The sequence below is a fragment of the Mchenga conophoros genome, linkage group LG20 (assembly GCF_057382185.1).
Source record: "Mchenga conophoros isolate Kocher_MC1m ecotype Shallow Benthic linkage group LG20, M_conophoros_male_GT1.1, whole genome shotgun sequence".
In the NCBI taxonomy this organism is placed as follows: Eukaryota; Metazoa; Chordata; class Actinopteri; order Cichliformes; family Cichlidae; genus Mchenga; species Mchenga conophoros.
This window is the reverse complement of record NC_140545.1, coordinates 21,661,328-21,679,694: the sequence shown is the minus strand read 5'-3', so window position 1 is coordinate 21,679,694 and position 18,367 is coordinate 21,661,328. Positions and strand designations below refer to the sequence as shown.

Sequence of the window (18,367 nt, the reverse complement as noted above, 5' to 3'; positions counted from 1 at the left end):
ACTTGATATTAATATATTGATATGGCTGATAAAAAGGTGATAAAAATGTGCAAAAAATGCATGTTAATAGTGGTGAAAAAGCAGGCATTACTCCATCATCATTATCCTTACCCCCATTTTAAACTATTCGTCAGGTTACTTTTCCACCCATTTGTCTATTTTCAACTCTTTTCATATTTAAACCCATGTAGCTACCTTTCCCTCTGCCTTCTCTTCGAGGCTTTCCCCCAGAATGGGATGTTTTGCAGTGACTGGTAGGCTTTCATCCATTATGAATGCTATGTTTTAGAAGGATAATCTGTGCAGAATGATATAAATATCTCCTTTTGGTTCCCAGCAGGATGGGAGAGGCAGAACAAGACAGGCCACTGTTCAGCGTTAGCGCTGTATCTTTATAATTTGATATGAAGTCTAAAGTAAAAGAAAGCAACACAAACATGCGACGAGCACAAACAAGGCTGTCTATAATTCACGATACACAGCAAATCTCTTGACCCCTCCACTTCTGAGACAGCTAGCCAAGTTTTTTTTTGCAAAATTAGAGAAAAATGTTAAAATAAAAAACAGCTATTACTACACTACACTTCCATTTGCATTAAAATAACTTCAGATATAACCAATCGGAAGTGATGGTCTGACAGCTGGTGCATTGTAGCGCAACTTTGTGATCCTAAGAGAATTTTTGCCCTTTGTGTCCTCTGTTACAGGCTGAAACACAGCAGGGGGCTGTATGTTAGCATACAAAACCAGCATGAAGGAAAGTCTGACAGATATGTGTGTGTGTGTGATGGTCAATTGAGAGAGAGGGACAACTGCAGGCTTCTCCCACTGTGTCCAGATCCATTGCTCTATTAGTCTGGCGCTGTGGAGGAAGCCAGTTGTCTTTGAAAGAATATACAAGGACACACACAGACACAAACATACACACATATATAAATAGAGTACAGCTGATACAAAGGATTGGAAAGGCTATGAGGGATAAGATGTGCAAAGAGTGAATAAGTTCACAAGTCAAAGAAAGTGGTTTTTGATTTTCAGAATCATGTGCTCTTAATTTGCTAGCGTGTTTCATAACCTTTGGTATAACGCCCTGGAGACGATCTACATGAAGAGAGCAGTGTGCCGTTATAAAGCCTATGGAACACTGCCAACCAGGAGCAAATCAGTTATGCTCAAGGCACATAGAAATAATTCATTGCAGTACTCTGAAAGCAGTTGAGGCATGGGTGCAACACAGAATAGATTTCCTGTGTATAGTGCTGGGTTCTGGTATTATTTCTGCTTGAATCTAAGAATCGACAAACTAGACTAGAGCTTTGGCTGTCCAAAGCTAGCATTATGTGCCCCTTTGAATATGATGTCAATTAAAAAAGCATGCGTGACATTGCAGCTTCTCTAACACACACTAACCATAAACTGTGCCTTTTCTAGGAGATTCTACAAAGAGAAAACCTTAACATTGACTGACACTAATAAAAGGCAAAACCCTGCATAAAGCCATCTTTATTGAAATTTAATGACTGAGATTCCATTCCATCTTTCATTTCCTTTTATTTCCAAAAGTGGCTTTTCCTGCTCTTTTCTTCAGGGCCTCTGACACCTCTTCTCTCTCTTTGCAGGCACCCACTGTGGAGCCCACTGGCTGGCCTTGTAACTTTCTGCCTGTTTGACACACCAAGAGGAAAGCTAAATGCACCTGAGTGATTCTGGAGAACCAGAGAAGAGAGGCAAGCTTCCCACCTTTGTTCTTGCCTTATGAGAGCTGCTCTCTGTGGACTCCACCTCAGAACACTCTGTACTGTTTAGTTACTGCATGTATCCACAACTCTAAGGTGCAGGAAAAGTGAGTGAAACACAAAGAGGAAAGAAGAAAGGGTAAGAGATAAAGAGAGCACAGCTGCATAATTAGTATTAGCAAATTTGTTGCAGAGCTAGAAACCATGAGAAGAGACTTCTGAAGACAACCGTGCTCTGAAAAATATTGCGGCTAAACCTTCAGGACATTTGTATGTGTGTGCGGGTATATGTGTGCACACCTCTTTCATTTTCAAAGGACTTGAATTTGTATTTGGATGCGGGTTTAGCCTTTCATTATGACTCTGCAAAGAGGCTTTGAGAGAGCATGGATTGGCTGCCACAAAGGTGTCTGCTGCTGGGTGTTGCTGCTGGCTTGTTATGTCTTGATCTCCTTGGCTGCCAAACCGAAAATGCCGGGCCATACACACCTAAACTCAATACGTATTGATGGGGACATATCCCTAGGCGGACTGTTTCCGGTGCACGCGAGAGGAAATGACGGCAAAGCTTGTGGAGAGCTGAAGAAGGAGAAAGGAATCCATAGGCTGGAGGCCATGTTATTTGCCCTGGATCGTATCAATAATGACAATGAGCTGCTGCCTAATATCACTCTGGGGGCACGCATACTGGACACCTGCTCACGGGACACCCACGCTCTGGAACAGTCACTGACATTTGTTCAGGCACTGATTGAGAAAGACTCAACTGATGTCAAATGTCTCAGCGGAGGGCCGCCCATCATCACTAAGCCCGAGAGAGTGGTGGGAGTAATTGGTGCATCTGCCAGCTCCGTGTCAATCATGGTAGCCAACATTTTGCGTCTCTTCAAGGTCAGTTTGCTCTTCAGTATATACTTCCTATTTTCCTTTTTCTAATCATGTTTGGAAAGTGCTTTTTACATGGAACACCTCAAAACATATCCTGTGCAGCAAACTTAAATTCACTAGACTTTCAATGAAAAACAGTATAACCAATATTACACCACATCAGCATCACCACACTGTAAATATAGTATAAAAAAGTAAACACAACCTCTCCGAGGCCATGTTCCTCCTGCTTTCCTATATGTCTTTTCTTCACAAGTCTAACTGACATCAGTTTCAAACATTTTCCTACTGTCCAGAAAATTAGGCGCTAATCATTATACCATAATTCTGCTCACTGATGACATTAATTTGCCAATGGTCGTCAGTCAGCCCTCTTCTAATTAATTCAGGGAAGCCATGCATGGCATCGTGAGCTCCCTGCACTACTATTGGACATAGAGTATAAAATGAGACTGCATTTTTTTGGGTTAACAGATGTGAAATGTGCGAATGAGAACAAAACATAAACAATATTTGACAAAGTTTATATAATACCTGCTTAATGCTGTCAAACCAAACTACAGGCGACATCCAAACTAATGAGCATAAGGACTGTGTCTTTGTTTTAGACTTGGTAGCAGTGAGAAAACAGTGGTTATGCATTGAAACCCTCAGTCTATGAAGACAAGTGAGGATCTCTAATTAGTTATTCATGAATTCACTAACTAACAATTTGCAAGTCAATCTGTATGAATGTAACTGTCTGAGGACTGAACATATACTATATGAGGAGCTTACTTTTCCTCTTCCTTTTATCCTTTAAGCTTTAAGAGACTATTGAGGAGCAGAGAAGATAGTTAGAGCTTCCACTGTTGTTCAAATTATAGGTAATACTTTAGATAGCCTTTGTGATATTTACACAGACTTTATCTGTTAAAAGAAGATCAGGTCAGTAACACCTGCTGTGACACTGATTTAACTTCTTTTAAGTTCTACCAGCCAGCCGCTAAGGTCAACGAATGTCTCAACAGAAAGAGTAGAAAGGTACATAGTACAATATTCCATCCTAAAGAAGCCTGATTGGTGTCAAAGAATGAGACTCCAAATTCTCCAAAGTACTGGAGTGACTTCTTCTTTTTCTGGTGCCATGCTAAAATCTGTCACAAAACCTTGTAATTATTGTACCCACTGAGCAATATGAAGTTGGTGACACAGCTCACACAGGAACTGTGTTACTGCACAGCAAGGCAGAGGAAAGCAGTCAACACAGCTTGGTGAGTACAAAGCCCCAACAGCCTACGACATGTGTCAACATCAGTTCAGCCTGTACAGGACTCCATTTTTTACGAGTCGATATGAGATGTTACCACAGCGCTCGTCATCATCTTTTCTGCTCAAGCCAAAACATAACAACTATGAGACATTTCTTAGCAGAGAGCACAAACACTGAAAAGCAAGAGCTGAAATACACCAACACATGCACCTTTAAACTTCATGCAGAGGGCAAGATGGCAAGCACAAAGACACCAGACGCAGTTTTCAAGACGTAGCTAAGATGTGTATCCAGGGAGGCCAAAAAGCCTCCAATGACTGCTGCACCTCATGCTGCTCTACAGCTCTCCAATAGCAAATTTCCCACCAAACAAGGCTGCCAGGACTCCTTGTGGAGGGCGCACGAACTGCCAGAGGAGGGCCTGTCCACTCACAGGCTTGTGAGACATCTTCACACAGCTAATTGGCAAGCTTGTGTTTGGACAGGAGTTTGCCAGTGAGATGTTGTGTGTTCCAAATTGCATGCCAAATCCTGTTGTGGGAATAAATTATTTTGCCTTTTCCTTTTTTCCTCCTCTAAAGGGCATAGAGCTGCACCATCCAAAACACAGTGTTCTTGGGCAAAGAGTTTCCTCTGAGTGTAGTGCAACTCATATTTTTGATAGGTCTTGGATGGGCTGGGGTGGACAAATTATTTACCCTAGAGGCTCAAGCCAGAATAAGCAGCAATCCTTTTTGACGGACAATGGCCTTAAAGGTATCTGCCCAGTGGGCTCGAACAGCCTCCTTGACAGGGCCTTGAGAATGACTTGGCAAATCCCTCTAAGGGGCAGAGGAGAACACTACAGAATGCTGCTAGTGCACTTCAAGTAGCAAACACTATACAATATTTCAAGAGATGGCTGATAAAAACAACCTTTTTACAGAAAAATCATTGCAAAGATAATAAGACATACACTTTGATATTTGAAAAAGACAAACACGTCTATAACAAAGGCAGCTGGAAACAGAGCAGTGGACATATTACAGAGTTTGTATATTGTATTTTACTGTATTTTCCTACACAAGGAAGTTATCTTTAAATGCTCACACAAGCACTGAATGGCCAAATCCACTTTTATGTGCATTCCTAGAATCTCCAGTCTGTCCTTGACATGGTGCATGTAATGTGAGGTATTGGGAGCAGCTATCAGCTGAGCATGTTATGTATATCACAGTGCTGACGCTGAATTACCATGACCTACTCTAGTGCAGCTCTCTGTTATGGCAGTAGAACCAAATGGGAAGAGAGAAAGCTTTTAGGTAATGGAACACATGTGAATGCGTCAGCCTTCAATAGTCATCGACTAACAGGCAAAAAAAACAAGGAGGTCTTCTATCACTGCATTTCCTGCTTTATTTAAAAAAAAAAACATGGGAAGTAAACAGGCTGATCATGGGGCTGCTACTTCATAGAAAAGGAAACAGAGTGCAGATAAGTAACGAATTGATTGATTTGATTTGTTTGTAATCCTTTTACATGTTGGATCATCTCTGATCAATTATAGGGACAATTATTACTATTATTATTATTTTTGTATTCACCTTAAATATGGCAGATAGTTAAGCACACTGAAAGACAGTCTGGAAAATAGGCACTGATCAGTGTGACTGAATTAGAAATATATATATATCTATATATAGCTATATAGATATATATAACAGACACAACAGGTAAATATGGTTTTCCCCTTGGGTTGTGTTTCTGTCTTTGATGATGCTTATCCCCCCACCAAATGCTTTATAGGAGCTGCAAAAAAGAAAAAAAAGAAAAGTTAGTTTCAATAATAGTGGCAAAGCTTCTTAAGGTTTTTTGTTAAATATATTCCTGTGTATAGTATTTCAAATATATATTGTTGAGAACTGGGAAGACTTAAAAGCCTTTAATCAACTTATCTTCTATTTTGTACTTGACAGGCGGAACAAATTTTTATGAATCATACTGATAGAGAAACAGGAAGCCATGGAAATGTGATTTGTAGGGGGCCCAGAAGTGGCCCCAGGTGAAAAAAAATAACACAGGGTTTAATATTTTGAAAAAATATTAACACTACACCAGATCACAAAATGGTTTTGCATATATACTCATGTGTCTCTCTCTCTCTTTCTCGATATATATATATATATATATATATATATATATATATATATAAAATTATTTTTTTTTAATTTATTTATTTATTTAGGATTCAATGTTTGTGTTTAATACTTAAATGATTTTAGCAGGATGTTCCTATTTTGCTTAGGTTCGCTCCATCATATCCACCATCCTCTTTAATACTCCCCTGCAGTATATTACTTGATTCCTCTGTTAACTGATGTTTAGCTAAATATAGCAAGTTATAGTATAATAAAACAGTTGATCTGAATTTTAGTGTATTTGTCTGCGTAAATAATACAGGTGTACCTTGCTCCAAGGTACTACTACTGTGGCTAAAAAAAGAAAAGAAAAAAGAACCTATAATGTTTAGAGCCCCTACCATGCTTTAAGGCAAAGTACAGCAATTTAAGAAACACTGGTTTTCATGTTCTCGTAGTGCCAGTGGAAAAGAAAACCCCTAAAAAATAATCTCATTGCCTGAAAGTTGTTCAAAGGCATTGTGTGGGACATGCAGGCAATAATTAATTAAGGCAGATGTGGACAAATCAGTTTGTGGGATTGTAGTTAAAAACAGGTGCAGAAACAGTATGTATGTAACATGTAACAACATGTATGTATGCCATAGGCTGGTTGTTCTATTAAAAACCTGCAACTATAAACTTTCATCATAGCTTTTTCGAACAAATACTATTTGCATTTTAAACTGTTGAAAATCAGGGTGTAAAAGTTATTGAGGTCCATCGGAAGCCACTCTCTTTCTTCCTTTAAGGATATAGACTACTGGTAAGTAAAGCTAACGTATTACTTTCGCACAGCACTGCTCGTCACATTCAGACTGTTTTTCTCCATCATTAACGTCACATAAAAACACAAGTGGGGCTCCTTTGTGTGGTAAGGAAGGTTCCACATCACCATTTCTGCTGACAAACACTCGGTGTAGCTTCTTTCAGCTTATGTCTTTTATGTTCACCTGAGAGGTTGGGCTGAAGCTGAATGATGATGCTGATGAGTCCCTTTGACCTCCAGTACATCGTACATTGGTGTATGAGTGATCATTTCAGAAGCTACTTTCGGCTTTATGTGTAACTCAAGTTATTTCATTGCGTTCTCCTAATAATTTGATTGACAGGGCACACAAATGAAAGAATGCAAACTCAACATATTGGAACCAGTGCTGCTTGCAATCTTGATCACTGCAATTGTTTCTCAGCTCGTTGCTTATGGGTTTTTCCTTATCCTCCTTAGTGGAGGAGTGGCTGAGGGTGTAGTGTTTGCTCAGCACTTCAGAGCAGCCAGGATTCCGTCCTCATGGTGCTCCATGAATATTTTACTATATTGTTACGTAATTTACGCCCAGGGATTGGGGTTGAAAGCTCTCTCTATTCATTCCCTCATCACTGGGTCTAGCTCTTGGTGTGTTTTCATTTTTCGGGTCTTTATATTACCATATAAGCAGGAGCAAAGTGCACCAGCACTTGAAATAATTAGTGATTGGTTGCTTATGATACTCAAGATAGACTGTGTGTAATTAAAGCCCCAGGCTTTTAATTGTATCTCTTATACATCATGGAAAACAGCCCCACTGACTGGCTTGAGGAATATAGTTGCTGCAGTCAGAGAGTGCAGGAGCATGCACCTTGTTTCACGTATAGAAGCTGACTTGCTGAGACAATCATAAGCTTTTAGACAAAGAGGGGGAAGCTTGGGCAACTTCTGCACAGCAGCTCTCTAGATTAGGTACAAGCAAGCACAGTCAGTCTGGAGTACTTTCCATGGTGGAGATGTGAGTTTGGAACAGTGGAGACAGATGGAAGGAAGAGAGCAGAGGCGTTAGCTGTGTATACTGCGAAAGCAGCTCAAAGAAGAAGGTTATCTACTGACAGGTGACAAATCAAGGGAATAACCGGAATCCTTGACCCTTTTAGTGAGGGGATCTGATGATTTTTATATTGTGTGGGGCATTTTCCTTGAATAGTTTGAATCACCATAAATCAGTTTAAACCGACGGATCATTGCTATTTGTTGAGTTATTGGGAAGTATCATTAAGGGAGTGACCTTTGTCAGTATAACTATGACCCAATCCATAGAATGCACAGGTGTCACTAAATGGTTTACTGATGGGAAATGCTTTTCACCAGTTTCTTAGAAAGCACTCTTCACCATCATTAGCAAAACATCAAACGATAGAATATCTTTTGGAAGGATGGTGGTCCATTCCTTAAGCAGAGTTCAGTCGACATACTTGACAAAAATCAGTACCAGGCAAACTCAAGCTGCTACTAAAATATTTTATGTTGGTTTTTCCTGTAATTTGTCATCCTTCTGCAGCTGCCTGTTGTGCTGTCTGTGAAGCAGAGACCTTGCATCCGCCTCTCTCCTCCCTCATTAGAGGCAGAGCCCCTCAGGCACAGTGCCTTACTCCTCCTCAGCATTTCACTGTTGAGACAGGGCTCTTATTGGATTACCCAATCAGCCCACAGTGACGATAGGCTGAAAGCTTTAAAGGATCTCAAAAATCTGCACGTGCTTTTTACTTTCTCTTGTTAATGGCCCGTCCATTCATCCAGACATTAATGTATATATTATTTATTAATGTCACTGTCGGACCTGAATAAAAATGGCATTAAAAAAAAATCGGTATTGTATGTTAATAATGGATTAATCTGTTATGTTAAGACGAGCTGTAAGTGAAAATATTATTTACACATATTTTAGACGAAAAGGAGCGCACACAAATTTAAAGCCTTTATTTGTGCAAAAAGGCTGAGACACCACTATATCATCATCAGTCACACTGGAGACCATAGCAAACCATTTGTGACAATCCATACCTGAAGGGTATAAAGCAAGTTCAACAAAGCCAGGCTTTCTTTGTGTCAGCTGGGTTGATAAAAAACGTTGACCCCATCGAAAGATAATTGGTATCACAGTGGTGGTTATAAACCCAGGCTTTCTGCTTTTGCCTCTGTGTGCGCTCACATAAAAGAGCGTTTTACATGTCATTTGACTCTTTGTCTGCCCAAAATCAAGCTGAGCACTGCCTACTCCAATCATAGACATTATTAGGAACAGGTGATATTCATCTATGAAAACAGTAAAAAAAAAAAAACCAAAAAAAAAAAACCCAGTGTGCAACAAATAAGACAAATTGGTAATGCTGCAGAAAATCATGTGAATCATGTGATCATCACAACATATTAGTACAGCAAAGAATCTATATTGCACTAAAAGAATATGATAAATTCTATTCTAAATAAAAGCTTCAGTAAAAATATGGTGCCTCTAGCAGCTCTTAAAGTGAAACATTTAATAATAAGCTGTTCTCCACCAGGTTACATGTTCAGCCTTAGTTACTATGATGATCACACCAGGTAAAAAGAGAGCCATCTTTTTGACACACTGAAAACTCTCACTTAAGTTCAACAGCTTGATAACTAATCCATCTTTTTTGTAGGACGTCCTTCTGGTGTACTGTTCAGTTATCATTGTATAATTGGTTAAACAGGAAATTGAATGTATTAATAATAATAAATCTCCAGGAGAGAGTAACTGTGAAACATCAGCCTGTTTGAATCAGTGTACTCCACCTTCTTTCCTCCTTTGACAGTTTGACCTATAGCGTTGAGAAGCACCTGATTCTGCTTCATTGCCACTGGACATATTTTGCTATTTAGTTAGTAAATGCTCCATAAAATTGCTATTTTTTTTCTTGGGAGGACAAGATGTGACTTTTATGAAGTTTTCCTTTATAGCATGGTGACCTTTCTGTGAGGGTTTATCACTACAACTTACCCATTTCACATTACCAAAGCCATTTGACCCACTGCTCAAATAACACAATGATTAGGGGAACATAGGATGTCTCTAACTTGATGGACAAGATGACTCTCTCAGCGCTTGATGGTTTTATAATGAGAATGGTTTAAATGCCTGAAATTAATGGGAACCTTGGTGTAATAAGTCATCCCACAAAATAATAGTGGTATGGCTACATGTGACACTTTGACTTGTCAGTGCTTTATTTCGCGGGCAGCCTCAGGTGTGCCTTGACAAATTCCCTGAGGCTCAACATCCTGGATCTAGGTGATGATTAAGAAGAGAAGGCTTTGAACACGAGAACTCATTCTGACTAAACTCGCTCTCATGCACCTCCGAGGGTAATTTGGTGCACAACACAGTATATTCGCTTATTCACGCGGCCCTTTTCCTTGAAATCCACACATCCGCACCCAGCAAATCTCATGTACTAATTCGATGCATCCGTAAACTCTAACCAACACAAACCAAAAGAAAGGTGAATTGCCTTAAAAACAAACAGGAAGCAATGTTTCTGAATGTGTTCAAAGACCAGTGAGCTTTCCATGTTTTCTTTTTTTGCACACCCTTCAACTTGGCTTTTACAACTGGGCAAATCAAATCTGTGAAGCCGTCTTTCTTGACCCCAGATTGCAGACGTCCACCATCCACCATGCTCTAACAACAGAGGAGCAGCTCCTTTAGTTCGGGATTAGTTCCAACTCAACTCACTTTGTTCACCCAAGCCCAAGCGGTCAATTCCCAGGACATTCATGAGTGAAGGCTGCCCAGAACCTTGTGTTTTATTCCTGGCAGTATTTTATCCCCGTCCTCCTGCTGTTTGAAAATCCCTCTGCAGGAAACACGAACCACCGCTGGTAATCACAGAGCACAGTGACAAAAAAGCTACTGTGTGGCTGTCTGTTCTTGTGCATTTTTTTTTGGTGATATGTTAGGTTTCACTCAAATTAATTACTCTCCTTTAATTAGTGTGCACCAGCAGACCTACTGAGGAAATAACAGCAGGAGGAGGGAAAAAAATGCTGTTTCTTTTTTAAATGTATCATTTTATTCTGCTGAGCACTGCTGAAAAAAAATCCAGAAGCCAAGACTGACAATGAAAAGCGCAATATAAATACCAGCGGGGTTTGCTTACGTTCTCCGTGTTAGAACTGTCACCATACCTTAGTGGTTGCAAAATCCCGATTTCTAGCTTTTTAATGTGTCTGTTCCCTGCTCTGGCTTTTCTATAAAAGTTTACAAAACCTCACATCTTCACACAGAGCACCACAAATAGAGCACAGCCATCAAATAGTTTTCTTGAAAAGAGCGTGGGATAAAAGGCTCGGAGCTGTCTCACCTGCATAATCTCACCATCAGCCCACCAGTCCATCACTGTCCTGCTGTGTGAGGCAGCGCTGCTTAAAATTTACTCAGACTTTAACAAAGGTTTAAAGCTACAAAAACGAGAAAACAGAAAATCTTAAGTAACTCAAGCAGCTTTAAATGAAGAGTAATCAATAGCACCATGACAGCTTCCTTATTGATTGTGGGAGAGCAATTTTTTTTTATTATTTTATTTTGAGGAGGCAAAGTGACATTGTCAGCTGCTGAGATATGACTGAACAGAGAGCTCAGTTATTTATTAATTTCAGCACAGCAGCTTCCACGGACTAATAAATATAAAACATATGAGGAAGAAAAGGTCAATATAATAAAATTTTCATAGAGCCACTGTAAAGTTGCCTGAGCTCTTAAAGGAATTGTTCTGTCAGCCTAATGCCAGGCGATATCCTCAGACTACCCTCCAGCAGGGATAGAAAGAAAAAGTTTGGCCGTCTTCAGGCTAAGCAGCTTGGACATCATCCAGCCTTCTAACACATGAGACAACATGGAGCTCCTCGTGAGTCACTGCTGTGTCACACAAAAGGACTCGCTTTCTGTTCAGGGGCAGTTGGGATTTACCATGAAAAGAGTATATTCAAGCTATAATTGAGAAATAAACAGGACTAGGGAAAGTTGTGATTCTGCCTTGTGTCAAGCACTGTCATACTCAAATGACAAGGTGAGGAATCAAAATCTTGAGACATGTTTTTTTTTCTATTTGTACTTTTTCTGCAAAATAGTGTGTTCGATCATTATTTTGCATTAAAGAAAAAAAAAAACATGGCCTGTGTTTTTTCATGGTGAGTCACTGACATGAGCAAATAGGCTGGTGGTTCATGCAGATGTAGCTGTGCGAAATGAGTTGCTATTATTTTGGTGAAATCCCTGAGAACACGCACCCCAAAACCACGTGTCTTTCTGGCACAAGGCGACTCTACTCCCAATATAGTCACTTTGTCAACGAAAGCCAACTAAATAAAAAGCAATAACACAATAACACCTAAAATTTAATTTGCCATTTAAATTACTCACTGCCCTCTAGCCAGTTGAGTACGGTACCCGTGCCCAGCTGCATGAAGAGGTTTTAGCTCTTACATTAAATCCCATAGCCATCTGAAAGCAGCAGAACTCTTTACTGACAAAATCTACCCAATTCCAGAATGCAGTACCACTACACTTTTGGTAGTATGTTGGCACCAGGCAGTAACTAAGAAAGCCTTTTTGGTTATATCAGCTTTGTGCTGTGCTGAATGTCACTACTCTTTTCCAACTTTCTTTTGGTGACAATCACATTTTATGTTGTATCACCTTGAACAATATGATGTGACCATTTATGGTATTTACAACAACATTATAATTAGAAAATGCTGTCATATAAACAAATCATTAACATATATAACATAATATATATTTCTCTCTAGAGAAACCTCTTCCCATATGTTAAGATGTTGTTGTCGTGTGTGATGAGACCATTGATGTAGCTGGCTAAGCATGAACCACACGAGCCCTTTTATAACAGTGCCCTTCTATGACTGTATTTAATACCAGGTGCCTTGGGAGACACCACCACACTCTCAGCGTATTAATCATGTAATAGTTGTAATAGTGGATATGAAGGTTTATACAGGGAGTGCAGAATTATTAGGCAAATGAGTATTTTGTCCACATCATCCTCTTCATGCATGTTGTCTTACTCCAAGCTGTATAGGCTCGAAAGCCTACTACCAATTAAGCATATTAGGTGATGTGCATCTCTGTAATGAGAAGGGGTGTGGTCTAATGGCATCAACACCCTATATCAGGTGTGCATAATTATTAGGCAACTTCCTTTCCTTTGGCAAAATGGGTCAAAAGAAGGACTTGACAGGCTCAGAAAAGTCAAAAATAGTGAGATATCTTGCAGAGGGATGCAGCAGTCTCAAAATTGAAGCGTGATCATCGAACAATCAAGCATTTCATTTAAAATAGTCAACAGGGTCGCAAGAAGCTTGTGGAAAAACCAAGGCGCAAAATAACTGCCCATGAACTGAGAAAAGTCAAGCGTGCAGCTGCCAAGATGCCACTTGCCACCAGTTTGGCCATATTTCAGAGCTGCAACATCACTGGAGTGCCCAAAAGCACAAGGTGTGCAATACTCAGAGACATGGCCAAGGTAAGAAAGGCTGAAAGACGACCACCACTGAACAAGACACACAAGCTGAAACGTCAAGACTGGGCCAAGAAATGTCTCAAGACTGGTTTTTCTAAGGTTTCATGGACTGATGAAATGAGAGTGAGTCTTGATGGGCCAGATGGATGGGCCCGTGGCTGGATTGGTAAAGGGCAGAGAGCTCCAGTCCGACTCAGGCGCCAGCAAGGTGGAGGTGGAGTACTGGTTTGGGCTGGTATCATCAAAGATGAGCTTGTGGGGCCTGGGAATGGGTTGAGAATGGAGGCAAGCTCAACTCCCAGTCCTACTGCCAGTTTCTGGAAGACACCTTCTTCAAGCAGTGGTACAGGAAGAAGTTTGCATCCTTCAAGAAAAACATGATTTTCATGCAGGGCAATGCTCCATCACACACGTCCAAGTACTCCACAGCGTGGCTGGCAAGAAAGGGTATAAAAGAAGAAAAACTAATGACATGGCCTCCTTGTTCACCTGATCTGAACCCCATTGAGAACCTGTGGTCCATCATCAAATGTGAGATTTACAAGGAGGGAAAACAGTACACCTCTCTGAACAGTGTCTGGGAGGCTGTGGTTGCTGCTGCACGCAATGTTGATGGTGAACAGATCAAAACACTGACAGAATCCATGGATGGCAGGCTTTTGAGTGTCCTTGCAAAGAAAGGTGGCTATATTGGTCGCTGATTTGTTTTTGTTTTGTTTTTGAATGTCAGAAATGTATATTTGTGAATGTGGAGATGTTATATTGGTGTCACTGGTAAAAATAAATAATTGAAATGGGTATATATTTGTTTTTTGTTAAGTTGCCTAATAATTATGCACAGTAATAGTCACCTGCACACACAGATATCCCCCTAAAATAGCTCAAACTAAAAACAAACTAAAAACTACTTCCAAAAACATTCAGCTTTGATATTAATGAGTTTTTTGGGTTCATTGAGAACATGGTTGTTGTTCAATAATAAAATTATTCCTCAAAAATACAACTTGCCTAATAATTCTGCACTCCCTGTATATTCACTATAATCCATCAAACAAGCTGTCACTCATATTTGTTATGAGAAAATAGGAAGTATGCGTATGAGCCTGGTTGCCTTAGTAGCTGTGCACTGAACATATTTAGCTTCACATGGTGTGTAATTAAAGTTAATTAGAAAGCTATGCATGTTTTCCTTACAAGCAAAACCAACATGGTGGCCTTTCTGAGTGTGATTAGCATGCTCTACCAATGCCTTTGTTTGTTTCTTTTTCTTTAACAAGAGCTCAAGTTTATTTTGCCATGCTAGGCTTAACACACAAATACTCATCTTGTGAACTTGTACAATTATCTCCATTATATTACATGTAGAAAAAAAATGTAAATTATTACAACAATTTTACCTGATCCAGAGACTTTTTTTCTCAACACAGCAGGCTAGTGTGATCAGTTGGCATTGATTAGCTCCAGAAAATTTGTTATGGGAAAGAGAGGTCATTTTTCAGATCCATGCCAAGAGAAGCAATTAAGGGGTTGTTTTGCTGACAAAATAGTGATAGATGCAAACCGAGCAGACACAGAACAGCACGACTTAGATGTTTTTAGTGACTGTGACAGCTGATATTTATTTATGCTAACAGGCAAAAATGGAATAAGGATAAACGAAAGTATTGGGAAAAATATACTGGCAGTACACTACTCATCTGTTCAGCTTCTTAAAGCTGTTTAAAAACAGTTTTACTCCTTGGGTCTTGGTTTCTAAAGCTCTAGCATGCATGTCTAATGTTCTTACACCAGATGGTCGCACTAGTCTCATGAATTTGATTATGTTTCTCTTATACTGTGATACCCTCAAACATTGTCAGTGCAAAGGTGGATCGCTATCGTCTAGGAAAAAATGCATTATTTACATGATTTTACAGTGGTTCTCATTTTATGAAATCAGCTGATATCTAAAATTAGTGTACAAAGTAGCTGTAAATATAGCCAAAGATAGACGCTCTCCAAATATTTACACACATTCGGATTACCAGCTGGCACATGAGGATCAATTCTCATTTACAGGCTAATTATCGTCTCAAGAGCTTCCTCACTCAGTAAAAACAGAATAAATCCTTACAGACTAGCTGTCTGTTTGTCACCATCATCACCTTGTTTCTTTAACCTTCAGTCATTAAGCTATCAAAATTTGATGGCCTTCCATTACAATCCGGCACCTGGATATTGACCCACTGTTGTCAAGCTGGTGTGACAACATGCCTCATTTACTCACATATTTATCTTGTACGTCTTTGGCTAAAAGCTGCCATGGAGAAAAAGGAGGTTCCACAGTAGTAGGGTATATTTACTTTTTCATACCCTGCTTCTGTATTTTGGTTATATGTGGCTGTCAGGTTGTATTTACCAAGTTTTCTGATGTGGTAACGACCAGATAGTCCTGATACCTCACAGGACTATCTGACAGTACTAAATTGAAACAGATTGCTGTTATTTCTTTTTAAATTTGAATAAGAATGTATATATATATTTTTAATATTAAACTTATGTCAACTTATGTCGCATTTTCAAGCCCAATGTTAATAACTGTGCAAAACACATTTTCAATATGATAACACCTTATTGTCTCACCCTGTCTTTATTAAATTACATAACAATGACAAACATCTTTGTCCCTTGAGGCCAGCTTCCTAACCCGTGTGCTTTATTATGAAGCGGTTCACCAGAAAACATTTATTCTATAGCTCAGTGTACGACTGGATCTGTTCTTATATGATCTGTCTGTGACGGAAGCAGGCTCTTCCCATATAGTTGCGTTTCTTCAGTTCTGACAGAAACACTAATAAGAATATTAATATGAAGGAAAAACAGTCATCTCTCATGAGGCTTTTCATCCACAGATTCTTTATGAAATGTGGTTCTGAGGCACCAGTGTTTTCCATTTCATGTTAAAGCATTGTTTTGTATCCTCAGGTGCTTTGTGTTAGTCACTGCTTTTCTGTCTTATATTATACCATTTGTTGCAGTTAAATATGCAGTTTGCCCCATGATGCAAGATATCTTGTAGGTCACCTTATCTAATCTTAGTTTTACTACATTACAGATATAGATGACAGTTTTGCACTCATGGCTCACTCTGAAATATGTAAGTGCTTTATCTGTGCCTAAGTGATATGAGTTGCAATCTAAGATAGGTAATTGTTCCTATAACTAGACATTGTTTGTGGTTACAATACTTAGAATACGCTTTTCTGTAAAATGAGATAAAACATTTTTAAAAAAGTACTGCCAAATAGCAAAATAAATTAAGTATGGAAACCTTTCGACATGTAATCAAGTGTCATTATTCTACAGCAAAAATGGCATTTGGGTTGAATGATTGATTGCAACAAGGTATATGCAGCTGCATTGAAAACCTTGCAGTTCACTTGGAGATTGCCATGTTTGCCCAGAAGATTTTGACTTGTCTGCAAACATCTGCCAGCTACTCACTCAAGTGATACATTTTTTTTTTTTGGAAGCTATATCTCCTTTTTTAAGTTTCACTACTGTTTTTTGGTTAGTTAGAGAATATTGGCAGATAAGTTGATGCCTTCTCTGCAGTACAGAAAGACATTATTGCTATGCAACAAGTAGAAACCTCCAGCAATCACTCGCCAACCAATCAGGGAATACGCATTTTCCCCTAGCAACCAGAGTTTGCCAGGGGGCTTTTAACCAGTCTCTCAACCTATGTGACTGACGCTTATATTCATTTAAATTTAAACACAATGACATAATAATTTAAATTAAATGATGACATTGAAATTAGTTAACTTTGTCCCGAAGCGTGTCTGTTTGTGTGTGTGTGGGTGTGCTACCATTTTATCTCTGAATATTCAGTTCAGAAAAATGCAATAAAGTATTTAATAAAACAGTTGCTTCCAGTGTTGTTTTGCATTTTATTTATCTTTCAATAGTTACATTTTTTCCTGACCTGATTCCATTATAGGTCTGTGCCTTTCAAAATCGCTAAATGTTTGCCACTTAGATAAACCAACCTTGACTCTCTTATTTTAAAAAGGCCAGTAAACAGCATTCTCGATTCCAGTGTTTTTGAAACACATTCAACTACTTCTTTTAAAGAAAGAATGGCTTTTTCACATTTCCCCCTCTGACTAGCTGGTGGGATTTGCCATTTGAAGATAAACAACTAACAGTGTTTTTTTCTGTTACTTACTGCAATTATGCAAAAAGCAAGCTTTTTTGTATTATCAAACATGTTCACCTATATATTACATAAATACAAAACAGTTTTGGTAGTTAAAATTATCATTGCATATTATAATTCTGTCACTGCATAACATTTAATTGATTTCACTTTGAGTTTCTGCCTGTTTGCACGTGACTTTTGCAGGTTATACAGATTTGACTGCAGAGGCAACTGGGGTCATTGTGAAGGATGCTGCAGCTACACAACTCAAGCTGGTTTTAGTGCCTTCATATACCTTGATATCATCTCAGGGCAGAGATCTCTAACCCACTGAACTCCTCAATAAAACTCAAGACATAAACTGAGGCACGAGTCATGGCCTCTGTTATGAGCCACTGGAAGCTCACAACAGTGCTGATTTGTAGTAAATGAAATGTCAACAGAGCAGCAGTTTAATCCCATTAACAAAGTCACTTTCCTTATTTTGTCATACATGCCTTTCTAAATGCGGAAGAGGATTTACTACATTTAATAATACAACTTGGTGTCTTTCGTTTGACCCTGGATTTACTGTAGTCGTTGTCTCAATGACATTGCAATGTCAAGAGTACAGATGGTAAATCCACAATATCCCATTGACCCCTGCTGGAGTGTCACCATTACTTAAAACCTGAAGAGTATTGACATGGAGATGAATATAGTGGGTGGGTGGACTTGTTCCAAAGTCATTCAGTGATGTTGTGCCATTAGATGATAGGATGATAGTGCAATTTGTGTGAGAGAAATCAATATGTGTGAATGAGCATTACAAATTAAACTCTCTATCAATTCTGGCATT

The 18,367-nt window shown here is 39.1% G+C and overlaps 1 protein-coding gene across 3 annotated transcripts in view; it reads left to right on the top strand.

Annotated features, from left to right (window-relative positions):
* Nucleotides 1-18,367, top strand: part of LOC146550755 (metabotropic glutamate receptor 4-like) — a 200,378-nt gene that overhangs the window by 60,365 nt on the left and 121,646 nt on the right. For all 3 annotated transcript variants that reach the window (XM_085261072.1, XM_085261071.1, XM_085261073.1), the window contains one exon: nucleotides 1,620-2,627. In XM_085261072.1, the coding sequence (XP_085117198.1) occupies nucleotides 2,094-2,627 (534 nt within the window). In that variant the 5' untranslated portion in view covers nucleotides 1,620-2,093. The remainder of the gene's footprint in view (nucleotides 1-1,619; nucleotides 2,628-18,367) is intronic.